The following is a 13,459-nucleotide window of genomic DNA, read 5'->3' on the forward strand; positions in this document are numbered from 1 at the left end:
ATGTTGAGTCGACAAAAGCACGCCATTATAGCCGAGTATAGCACATCCACCAGGCATCAAACGTTGAAATTAATATGATTAAATGTTGCTTTGACGAAATAAATTTGTAATTAAAATTGTTGCAACGAAATTTTCCTAAAAGGCATGTATGCTTCACTTTATTAACGAAAATCGTCGTTATTGTTGTCGTCGAAAAAGGTTGCGTTAGAGCGGCGCTCGGATAACATGATGACTATGAACTTATGAAAAGATGCATTATAGGATGCACGATAAGTAAATGCATTTATAATGCAATAATCCAAATAAACAAGAATAATTTATTCTTTGACAAAATATGCTTTCCCAGCTAGTGAGTAATTCAATGAAGCTGGACAATATTAAATGCGAATGGTAAATGGGTTTCATTATAAAAATTTTTTAAAAATCTGGCAAAAGAGCTCTTGGTTTTTATCTTTATCATTCCAGGTAGAACGTACGGATGAAATTTATTCACATGCTAATTGAAAAGTTAACAGTATAACAATATAACAATACCGACGACGACTCGGAGACGGAGGACGACGAAGGCGGCGCATCAGCGTGACCTTGGACTACGACGTCCTAAACTCATCATAAGGTCATAAGGTCATAAGGTCAGTAAGCAGAGCCAAATCTGAAAATCTTGAAATATTGAAATCGAGATATCTGAAAATATCCAAGTCTAAAAATCTTATAAACCAAAAATCTAAATGAGGTAAATCTTGATATCTAAAATTCGTAAAATCAAAAGATCTTATAATCTAAAAATAGCTTCTAATCCAGGAAGCCGTCACTGGGATGAGGCAAAGAAGCTTATAATTGAGGAGCTAATAATCGATGAAGCTCCAGGGTACGATGAGGCTAGAGTAAAAGCTTTGACTCATGACTGAGTTCCGAGCAGCTAGAACTAAACCCAGAGTGAGTAAGAGGTGTTCAGCCGCACTTATGAGTCCAATCTGAGTATTCTTAGCTCACGCTCACTGCTCAGAGTCTCATAGAAGCTTATTCAACCTTACTCGGACTCAACGAAGATCTTGTAGTTCAAGTCTTAACACAATATTTATTCACTGCTCTGAGGTTTCGGAAAACTTGACCTTAATCAAACTGTAACATGTCTGATAGACTCCAAACTATGGTGAATCTACTTAGATCTACGAGTAACTCTCCCTCTGCTCACTGACCAGGAACTAATCAGAGATTCGTAAACCTTACTCAGACTATAGCTAATACTCTGCCATTAGTTGATATTTTGTTTGCCAATTACATTCGCACGTTATTCCACATGCCAATCACGCTCACCTGTTATTCAACACGTCAATCACATTCCCATATTATTCAACATGTCAATCACACTCACACGTTATTCAACATGTCAATCACATCACACTCACACGTTAATCAACATGCCAATCACACTCACACGTTAAGAGAGCTGAGTATGGAGTTGGTATGAGTGAGAGCTGAGTATGGAGTTGGTATGAGTGAGAGCTGAGTATGGAGTTGGTATGAGTGAGAGCTGAGTTGGTATGAGTGAGAGCTGAGTAATGAATGGGTATGAGTAGAGCAGACGCGTCACGCTTGACCCAGCCGAGATCGATGCGTCATTTGTGAGGCATGAGTAAATTACAGCCTCAGGACGGCGGGGGCTGCTGGTGACGGTCTCATTCACCCGTCACACTCATTAATTGCCTTATTTAATAAATTCAAATTATAATTTTAACCGAATTTATAGGATCTGTTGCAGAGATTAATTTCCACCGCACTAGTGTTTCGTCAGCTCATGTGTAATAATTGAATTATATATAAACAAGACGAAATATAATGCATTTTATCGACGTATTTCTCGGTTGCATCAAAAATGTGTTTTCTGATAAGTTATACATTCAATTATTGCTCGGTATTGCCTGGTGTCGATTTTACCTACAATCCAATAATACCTACAATTCAATGCATATAATGCAAATTCCCATTATTATGAATGCAAATAACTCTTGCAAATTCAAGACAGATCTATAAAACCATCATTTTACAAGAACAGCAAACCCTTATTGTACTTTCGTAATAAAACTTAAAAAGTTTACGTCATTTCAGTTGAATTTATGCATGAAAATTTAGAAGTTTAACTTCATTCTTCCTAATCCTTCCTTCCCATTCCTTCACTTTTATCAATTATTTCTGTCCTTTTTTTCATTTTTCCCAATAATTTGCACCTTTTCCCAATCATTTCCTCCCTTTCCTTCAATTTTCCCAATAATTTCCATTATTTTTCACTTGTCCCAATCCTCTCCTGAGTTCTTGAGTTCTTCGCGCCAGTGAGTGAGGTGAGATGAAGTGGGCTTTTGAGGAAAGGTTGCAGGCGATGGTATTGGGCGCCAGTGAGTGAGGGGAGATGGCGTGGGCTTATGAGGGAAGGTTGCAGGCGTTGGTGTTGGGCGCTGATGAGTGAGGGGAAATGAAGTGGGCTTTTGAGGGAAGGTGGTTAGCGGTGGCGTTGAGAGCCAGCGAGTGAGGGAAAATGAAGTAAGCTTATGAGGAGAGGTTGACCGCGTTGGCAATGGGCTCCAGCGAATGAGGGGAAACGGAGTGGGCATTTGAGGGAAGGTGGCATGCTGTGGTGTTGGGCTCCAGTGAGTGAGGGCAAAGTAAAGGTTAATAGCTTTTTGAAGACGCTCTGCAGAAAATGCGGAGGAATTCTACTCTTAATTTTTCAATATTTCATGTTTACTAAATAGTTTTATTTCTAATGAAGATTCTAATTTAAATAGGGATTGTATAGATAATCTCGTCTTTTAATAATGCATGTTTGATTATTTCTTTCAATAATCTCGGTTTTCTTCCAACGAAGCCTGCTCTCCTCTATTTGGCTCCGAGTTGCACCACAACAAAATTTCTCAGATGTCGAATTCGATTCAAATCGATATAAATTAAATTATTCTGTTCATGTTTGGCTACTGAGCTGCCATGAATTTTTCGCCATGGGTAATTTTGCCTTGCACCCTTAGGATTTAGGAGTTTTTTTCATGTATTAATTTTATACCCCTTTCCTACAGACCTAATTCATTTCTTCCAATTCATTTCTTTCCAACTATAGATTGAACCAATCTTTTAAATAATAATAAATATATTACTTAAAAAATAAGTTATCAGTCCAATAATTACCTTAATTATTAACGGTTCAGCAGGAATTTCCGACTAATTTCGAATGCTAGCAAAAAATGCCAGTTATCTCACCAAGTAGATGATATAGATGACGATCATAAATTATCAAGACCGTCACTAAATCGTGGTTATAGTGATACTTATGGCGATAATTATGTTAATGGACAAACATTGTAGCAGGACAAATGCGCAAGTTCACGGTCTCTGCCCGTGGTCCTTCCATATGAGAATTATCTTGAATATTGTTCTGTATTAAATATAATAAGCACAAATATAATTCAATTTACCTGAGAATAAGGAAGCCATGTACAGATTTGAGGCTAACTTCGCAAACGTGAAATAAGTGATCACAGACAACAAATATAAAGTTTTATACTAATTAACGCAAAGATTTTAAACAGTTATAAAAATATTTAGCTTTTACAGGAATGGCACAAATTCTAAAGAGTTCTAAAAAATATTTAGCTTATATAGGAATGGCAGATACTGGCTCCAAGAGGTACCAGCTTGGAGACCGTATCCCAAGGTTGAGGGTTTGGGATCACGTTTTCTTTTACCTAGGATAGGCAAGACTGTCTGCCCATCGCGGCGGCCAACCAAAAATAATTTCAACACGGTGGCCAGTCATCCCAATTGCAACAACACCATTCCAAAATAATAATAGGCTTGTGTGGCCGCCACCAGGCCGTGCACTGCAATACGGAGCACCGTGCACCGCATCGCCTAGCGTGTGCGGCCGCCACCAGGCCGTGCACTGCAATACGGTGCACCGTGCACCGCATCGCCTAGCGTGTGTGGCCGCCACCAGGCCGTGCACTGCAATACCGTGCACCGTGCACCGCATCGCCCAGCGTGTGTGGCCGCCACCAGGCCGTGCACTGCAGTACGGCGCACCGTGCACCGCATTGCCTAGCAACGCTCGTCATGACGCTGTCGTCCACAGTCAAGCTTCACTGCCGCTAGCCATGAACGCGCATCTTAGCAGCGTATGACATCGTGGATAATACTTGGAAATGGTGTTCTAGGTTTATAGTACTGACGATGGAGCTGGATTCCGAAACGTTTTCAATAGAGATATGCTGAATTTGTGTGGAGTTCTATTCGATTTTAAATTTCTAGTGGATCTGCGATTCAAGCATTCTAGTGATATTAATACTTAGGTAATGGTAGCGTCAGAAGCGGCAGCGAACCATGAGCCCTGCTTCTTCATGGTAACATACCGTGAGCCTATGATATCACATGGCGGGATGAACACATGGCGGGATGAACACATGGCGGGATGAACACATGGCGGGATGAACACATGGCGGGATGAACACATGGCGGGATGAACACATGGCGGCATGAACACATGGTGGGATGAACACATGGCGGGATGAACACATGGTGGGATGAACACATGGCGGGATTGGCACATGGCGGCATGAACACATGGCGGGATGAACACATGGTGGGATGAACACATGGTGGGATGAACACATGGTGGGATGAACACATGGTGGGATGAACACATGGTGGGATGAACACATGGTGGGATGAGATGAACACATGGCGGGATGAACACATGGCGGGATGAACACATGGCGGGATGAACACATGGCATGTGCACCCTGTCGATGTGCCGCAACATTTTTGAATTTTTTTTCGTATTATTGTGTTTAGAGAATTTATTCATGTACTGACACGACCCAACATATATATCACATACACATATAGTGACACAGCCTAACATATACTTCACATTTACGTATATATATAGTATAGACACGACCCGTCATTTACATCGCATATTTATATTAACACGTCCAACATGTTCCTCATATATAAACTAACAAACGCAACATCTATATCACTTGTATATATATCGACACCAACATAAGCATGTTGTTAACCAAGTCTAACACTGCACCGTGCACCTAAGCTGCGTCACTATGACAACAGCGGGGACTAGTTTCTTTCAATGGAATTAGCTGAAATAGCTGCCTTGAATTATAATGGAAGTATTTAAGAACAGATAATGGAAGTATGGGAAGCTGTCTTTTTTGAACTGAATTGTAAAGCATTTGTCAAGGTGAACGCGTTAAAAGCTTTTCACGAAGCCGTTCATTCAGAAGGCAAGTCCAATATTGAACATTTGCGAGCAGCAACACGATATTTGGATCGGAAAAAATTCATTCGTAGTCAGAAATCATAATTTTGATGTAAAATTCGAATTAAATAATTTCAATTTTTGCGATGTAGGCAATTGAGCGAGCGATAGATGTTCGACGACAGGTACGCAGGAGCCGCAAGAGTCGTTAACCTCACACGCCAGACGCCGAGGCGGCACTGACCTGGCGCCGGGGCACCTGCCCGAGCTAAGCTTATAGCCATAATTTTCTTCATGAAAAAATATTACTGTGACCGTTGAAATTTTACTATTGCCGTAATATATATTTCATATATTATTTTCCGTGTAGAATTTAGCGTGTACAAATAATTGTTCTCGTTAAAAAAAAGTTCATTATTAAAAAACTCATTGAAGAACTCATTAACAAATTTATTAAAAACGAATTCAAGAAGCCGCTTCGCTTCCATATCAGACTAAATATGAACTTTAACCTTGAAATTTTGACTCTGTCGAAAAATACCAATATTGACCGCCGGTATTTTCATTGATCAATTAATTTTTCTTTTGACCACGGATAGGTTATGATGTTGTGGGCATTTTTGAACACGATCACCGTATGATAATAAAGAACCTACAAGAAAACATAAAAAAATTAACAGTCATATCGGCAATTTTTGAATACTTATTAATAACATAATAATACGCAGCACTGCAGTACTTTAGGAGGTAATTTACTATAAATGCATAATGCGTAGCACAGCACAAGATTATTACTTTTAAAAACGTTGTACGCGTTACCACGACATCTTTACCATGTAAATCACAACGAACATCGAGAGATAAAATGACAACTGTACTTTTAAAGTGAACATAACACAATTAATAAACTTTAAAAATCAACTTTGTGCGAAGGGCGGCCATCTTGAAATTCAACTTCTCTAAAGGAATACATTTTCATGCCAAAATATCTTGGTCGCAGTCAGACGCAATTCTGTCGATATGTTAGCTTAACTGGAGCAGCGATTGGACTTCTTCCATTACATTGTGTTGGAGAATTTCTTCAATAACGCGTATCTTATAGTCAAGAAAATGGCTCTTAAATGATAACATTTATATTTTTTATGTATGATCGTATACCTCACAGGCGTACGAGCACGCTTACATTATGATCATCGAAAGCCTCACAGGCCATCAATAGTGGCTCATAATTTCAAATAATCAAATCGTTCGAGTAAAAAAAAGCATCTGTTGGCCTCTGAGGCCTTAAGCCTCAGAGGCCAACAGACGCAGAAAGCTGACAAGATAGATCTAAAAAATCTTAGCATCTCAAAGAAACGAAGTGACAAGTAGGGACAAGTGACAAGGAGGGACAAGCTACATGAAAGGACAAGTGACAAGGAGGGACAAGCTACATGAAAGGACAAGTGACAAGGAGGGACAGATAAAAAAAGCTGCATTAACGAAGACACTCGTACAAGAGGTCAGAAATTATCAACTTGCAGCAGGTTTGGGAGGCATAGGATCGCCACCGTGCGTCACTTTTCTGCAGCACCAATGCGAAATTAATGTTTCACATTCTGACTCCTTTTCAACCCCGGATTCAACATCATTCAATCATACTCTTCATTGTAGAAACCATGAGAAAATGTACATACACGTATCACAGCTACGTTACATACACGAGATATATCCACGTAGTTAATGTTTGTTAATTTACATAAATTTATAAGATAAAATGTGAGATTATACTTCCCGACTTCCCGATACTATTGGCACGACAGTACAAAAATTGAATGTCTTACCGTATAAGTCGTGCAAATTAATAAAGAATCTTTTACAATGCAACAACAATTTCAATCAAACAAATAAGTAATAAGTCAAAACTGTTTCAATTTTGAAATATGAAGAATTAATACTTACCTTGGATCGGCCTGAAAAAGTCGTTAAAGCTGACACACGTTCTGTCGCATGAAGGAATTAACAGAAAATTTTGTTCATTTAATAACCCGTTCTTACCCGTTGTTCGAGAGCAGATGTAGCACTGATACGCTGGTCCAGGACGGGTCAGGTTGACACACACAAAAACAAAAAATGCATTCGGAGCATCGGTGAAAAATGCATCATGCATACGAGAGCGTCGAACAATAGTGCATCATGCAAGTAGCGGAAATTTTGTGGAAATTTTTGTGGAAAATTTTGTGACTTGTGGAAATGCTGATTTGAGCCTTGCCATGGAATCAGTTTAGTGATAACATGAAAACGAAACTTGTTAGCAATGTCAGTTTTGGTTTCCTTATAGAAGCTTCTAGTATTTTCATTATCAAAAGTTGCGTCAAATTTAAGGTTTTCAAAATGATCAATTTTTAGCATAACTTTTGTTGCCTCAATGGATTCATATTATTAGTATAGATGATGAGACTCTCTTCTCTAAACTTATATATCATCTAATTTTCATCGAATTTTTAAATACCCATTGCCTTTAAACTTTTTATGTACGGATACATCATCGTCGTCAACGCTATCTGCATCCAAATTGAGCCTGGTCACGAGAGTTAACATTAGTGGGCGAAGGGTTAACCACGATAATGAATCAGCATTGAGATCATCAATGACTTGTTATGTGGAAACAAAAAAAGAAGCCTATGAGAGCATGCGAAGCAAAATTTTGCGTAATGCCTGAAGAATTTTTGTATAACGCGTTATGATCTTTCCGAAATACGTAAAGAATTTAAACGAAACGAATAACGAAGTTTAGCGAAATGGGTTTTGCGTTACGTAGTAAGACGGGCCAGTGTGCAGAAAAAATTTCTATTTTGAAAAGCCAACAAAATTTAGCATTCCTTTTCAAATTGTTGGTATATTCTCTCTTCAGCCCGAAATTGCAGGTCAAAAGTGTGTCATGTACTAAACTAAAAAAAGTGTTAGTTGCAGGAGTTCTTCGTGAAATGCAAAAAATTTCCCCAGGACGTCGTTGTGGGGGATCCCTGATAACGAGTTTTGGTGGTAGACGTGTTCCAGCGAATAGTTTGAGAGTTTTAATTTATTTAGTTAACAATTTATAGTCCACTAATAATTGTAATACGAAACTACATATCTACAACTACTAAGAAAAAGTAGTAAAAATGTTTGTAAACTCACAAATATTGGGTTGAACCGCGGGAAAGGTTGTATGGGCTTCGTACAAAGATGGGCTGTCGACTCGGTGAGTCGGGGGTCGACTTTGCCGCGGATTTTGCCTCTCTTGTTCTTCTTGTTGCGAACGAAGATGGCGGCCTGCATCTTAGTCACTTGCAACTACTACCACCACTTGTTCATACTAGTGACTTGTTCACGGTACTGTTGGCACTAGTGACTAGTTCATGGGAGTGTTGGCACTAGTGCATGGCGGTCGGAGTAAATTGTATGGCGGTAAATTTCCAGTGCATGGTTCACGGGACTGTTGGGACTAGTGCCTGGTTCACGGGACTGTTGGCACTAGGGACTTTACAGTTGTATTTGATACAACGAATCTCTCTCTGCCGTCACAACATTCATCAATAGGAATATTCAGTGTAGTTCATATGTTTTCATCAATAATATGTCCACGAAATATAAGTATTCATAAAGACCTATTCACTCTCTAGCTGGATAATATATGAAGTTTTTCTCTCGTTTTATCGGTGAAATAACAGTTTTCGATTTTTTCCATGCTGGATACTGAATAAAACTTTAGTAGCTCGGCTATTAATAAGCAACCGTTCTCCTGTCGCCAGCTACAGCGCTCAGTACAGTTGTCTTCATTTTTAACGATTCAACAACGAATACCTAATTTGAAATAGTTTATGCTCTTGAGCTATTTGTTGAACATGATGACGGGAAGACTTGAATAGGTTGATCGAGTAGTGAACAATTTGCATAGTTAAGCATGCAATTTAGTGTTCCATTGTGACAAATTCGATGGAATTCAAAACAAACACTCACTATTCGGGATACACTTAACAGTTTGAAACATCTAAATACCAGCGACATGAGAACTTCGTTCATGAGAATCAATAATCGCAACAAAAATATGGCACTTCATTGAATCGAGAATATGAAGAGGGCGATTTTTCAGTGATGGGAACCTGAATGAGATTAACTTTCACCGTGTCATTTCAGTAGGAAATATGATCCTTTTCTGTAGCCATCTTCTCTGAATGCCAACAGCAATGCGCTTGAGCTTAACTACATATTGTTTTTTTTTTTTCAGAATATCTTTCTTTCGTACATGTTTCCAGGTATTTAACAAGTAAATTAACGGACAAGTTTTATCTCCATAGAATATTTACACGAGTTTTTAGTCAACATCACTAACGCAGTCGATATTTTTGATGAAATCTCCTATCCATGCATTATGCAATTATTCGCTAAAAGTTTTTCTTCGATAATTCGCTCAGACTATAAACTTATGTCCGTTCATCGTCGTGACTTCTGTGCAATGAATTTCAGTTGATGAAATTCTATTTCACAACGTTTAATTATCTAAATATCAAGTCTCTTAAATTGTTCTATGTTATATTCATATATATTGCACGAGTACGTTTTTGCGTCCGAAATTGTTCCTATTGCGCAAAAATTTCGAGACCAAATTTTTTACATTTCTTATACTAAATATTTTCTTGTTATGCGTTGGTTTTTCCTGTTTATATTATTGGATATTATCTTATGTCAAACATTTCACCGAAGCATTAAATTTTTGCTTAATTGACTAGTCAGAGACACGAACTGTGTTGTTAGGGACACACTTATTGTTATATATAAAGTGTGGGTATTGCGAGGGCTGTGAGGGCTGTGAGGGTGCGGCACGTTGAGGGAAGATGCAAAAGCGAAGTTCCAGGCCTCAAAAGTAGAGCTCCTGTGGACACAGAGCCTGCCATCAGATATGATTATTTTTCGCTAGAAAAACTTCAGGTAAACTCAAGCTGGTATTCAGAAAAATACAAAAATCGAGCAAACAACACATTAAAAATTCCAGCTTCAAAAATCCAAATCAGCTCACGTAAATATTTTGTGCTCCAATTTAAGAGACGATTCTGTTCACATAGAAAATCTCAAGTTAAGCAGTGAGTCGTGACTTCAGTCGAAGATAACAAAAAAAATTAATTTTACAAATTTACGATTCAAAAATACCATCAGTAAAAAATGTGTTCCGCCTAAAACATTTTTTTTACTTTAAAAGTTTCGCTCCACTCAAAATGAAATAAATGACCTGAAGTTAATCGAGTAGATTTTGCTTTCCCATAAAAAAACAGACAGTCAATATGGTGATGATCAAAGACGTCGGAATTCGATTACCGAAAGCACGTGCATATAAAATGTTATGGCAAACTGTGCTCCGTTGAAATTTGTATATAAGTAACATATAACGCGCAATTTGTATATGCATGTAACACATAACTCTCAATTTGTATATATGTAACACATAACGCTCAATCGAACATCGACAAACAAACTCTTCAGTCAATTGGTTAAGGGAAAAAATGTGCAGACATCTGAAGCATCGTCGCTTAACACTCTATTGCCGTTCCGCACGAATTTTTTTATAAAACTTAATACTTTAAATAGAATAGTGGGAATTTAAGGCAGTAAAGTGTTAACATGGAATATTGTTTACGAATAGAAAGTGACATTGACCGTGATAAATGACAAGCCTGGTGGTCAACGATCAGACATTTTAACACACACATCGAGTCAAGAAGGCACGTGGAAGTCTTCTATATTAACAGGCCAATAAAACATAAAAAGACCAAACAAATGATGTATAATGTAAATGTACATCGCACGACATCAATGTAAACCTCGCACGACAGCAATGTGACCACATATAAGATCGAATAACTAACCTTCCATTGAGTGAGACATTACGTTTAAGTTCTTTAATAGACGAAGTTCTGGTAAGGATTTAAAGAATAAGATTACTTACGGTGCCTTCAACGAATAAACACTATCTGAATTTTCCGCGGATTATAGAAGAGAAAGTCAAACGATGCGTCATTGCGCCAAAAGTTATTCCGCATTAAAAAAAAGAAAAAATATTTAAAACTCTATTTTCTGCATCGAAAATAAAATCTATGAAGATCTCTCACCTTACGACGGGAGTTGTGATGACTCGGGCACTTTTTCTTCGGCTGAAGAGAGAAACAAGAAAGCAATTGAACAATCAAGGAAGAAAGGAATATTCTAATTGATAAATTAACATCTGAATTCATTACTATATATCCAGATAAGTGCAAATCTATAAAATTCTGCAGTGCATAAAGTTGTACTTCTTTATTCACTTATAATTCAGTTCATATTGTATTATTAACTTGTGAAGTCGTAAAATAAATAGTGAAAATAGTTCCATTACTTCTCTCCGGCTCATTCGATCTGCGATATTTTTACGGATTACTTCAATAATTTCAAGTAGAGTTTTTCTGGATCAATCATTTCCCTTAAACCTTTGTTGTTTGAGCAATTTGAATTTTTGCGTAATAGTCCGCTTTCATTATCACACGTTCTCTGCCCTTAGTAGCACTAAGAGGAGGGAGAAAAAGTATAGTTATTTTTTTCAGCTAATTCTACTGGTGTGTTATACCACACATAAATCGGGTAGCACACTTATACAAATCACTTTAAAGTTAAAAGTCAACCTTAACATGTAGCTGTCATAGTGAACTATCGATGTTCTTCGAAATCCTTTAGGAAAGTTATTATTGCATCGAACAAAAATATAAGAGTTTCTCGTCGAATCAACATTTTCTGTTAGACAAAAGAGAAAATGTAAATTTGATCGGTATCTCTCGTGTTTAATACTTAACCAAAAACTTCCTCCTATCAGAGTTGTTTTCTATAGATACCCAGCATTATAGTCTCGGATTTTAATTCATAATATCATGGTTTAGAAGTTGAATATTGATGTTGATTCCTTCCTTCAGAGGGCCGGCTATTAAAATATTGAAATCAGATTCCGTAGATTTAACAAATTTTTCTCACAAAATGAATTCATCAAAATTGTTTGGATTGTACTGCATGATTAAATTAATCAACTCTGGATGCCATAGACAAGCCAGCTTTCCGCTAAACATAAATTAGAGAATTACTTGATTGCAGTTACTGCCATGCTTTGCAGCAGTTAATGTGCCTTTGTAGGCACAGAAGCAGCTTTTGCTTGTGCAGTTGTTTTTCATACAATTCCGGCATTGCTGCTGTTGTCACAGCTGTTGCTTGTGCTGCTGCTGTTGTCACAGCTGTTGCTTGTGCTGCTGCTGGTGTCACAGCTGTTGCTTGCGCTGCTGCTGGTGTCACAGCTGTTGCTTGTGCTGCTGCTTGTGCTGCTGCTGTTGTCACAGCTGTTGCTTGTGCTGCTGCTGGTGTCACAGCTGTTGCTTGCGCTGCTGTTATTGTCACAGCTGTTGCTTGTGCTGCTGCTGTTTTCACAATAGCTTGTTGAAACTAACACTTTAGTTGTTTTACTTGTTTACTCATTGTTGTTATTTCATCAGTTCATTTATCAGCACTGAATTCATTCATTTCATCAAGCACTGCAAGTTCTGCACTGCACTGCACTGCGACGCTCGTCATTGCACTGCAAGTTCTGCACTGCACTGCGACGCTCGATATTGCACTGCACGGTGTGCACTGCACTGCGACGCTCGATATTGCACTGCACGGCCTGCACTGCACTGCGACGCTCGATATTGTACTGTATGGTCTGCACTGCACTGATGCACTGCACTGCGACGCTCGATATTGCACTGCACAGTCTGCACTGCACTGCGACGCTCGATATTGCACTGCACAGTCTGCACTGCACTGCGACGCTCGATATTGCACAGCACAGTCTGCACTGCACTGCGACGCTCGATATTGCACAGCACAGTCTGCACTGTAGCGACCCAAATACTCGGCAGTTCTGTACTTCATGTAAATTTCAAGCGCCACACAAGCGGCGACGCCAGGATGCATTCATCAATTACTTGGAGGCGGTCGATGGCTTCTACATCGAGAAGAGAACTCGCAAGGTTATTCTCAATACACTTAGAAAAAAATGTTCCATTCTGTTCAAATAGTGACCCAGTTTCTTCACATAGCACCAACACAACATTTTGGACCAAACTTGACAGATGGCCCACACTGGCGCAGAAAGGGATTCGCTAATTGAGCGAAATTTAA

At 38.6% G+C, this 13,459-nt stretch overlaps 1 protein-coding gene across 1 annotated transcript in view; it reads right to left on the reverse strand.

Annotated features, from left to right (window-relative positions):
• Nucleotides 1-8,614, reverse strand: part of LOC108673747 — a 56,622-nt gene extending 48,008 nt beyond the window's left edge. Inside the window, exon 1 of the mRNA XM_018161620.2 lies at nt 8,426-8,614. Within this exon, the coding sequence (XP_018017109.1) occupies nt 8,426-8,566 (141 nt within the window). The 5' untranslated portion in view covers nt 8,567-8,614. The remainder of the gene's footprint in view (nt 1-8,425) is intronic.
• Nucleotides 8,615-13,459: the final 4,845 nt, after the last annotated feature.

This window comes from Hyalella azteca, unplaced genomic scaffold, assembly GCF_000764305.2.
Source record: "Hyalella azteca isolate HAZT.00-mixed unplaced genomic scaffold, Hazt_2.0.2 contig14042, whole genome shotgun sequence".
NCBI classification, from domain to species: domain Eukaryota; kingdom Metazoa; phylum Arthropoda; class Malacostraca; order Amphipoda; family Hyalellidae; genus Hyalella; species Hyalella azteca.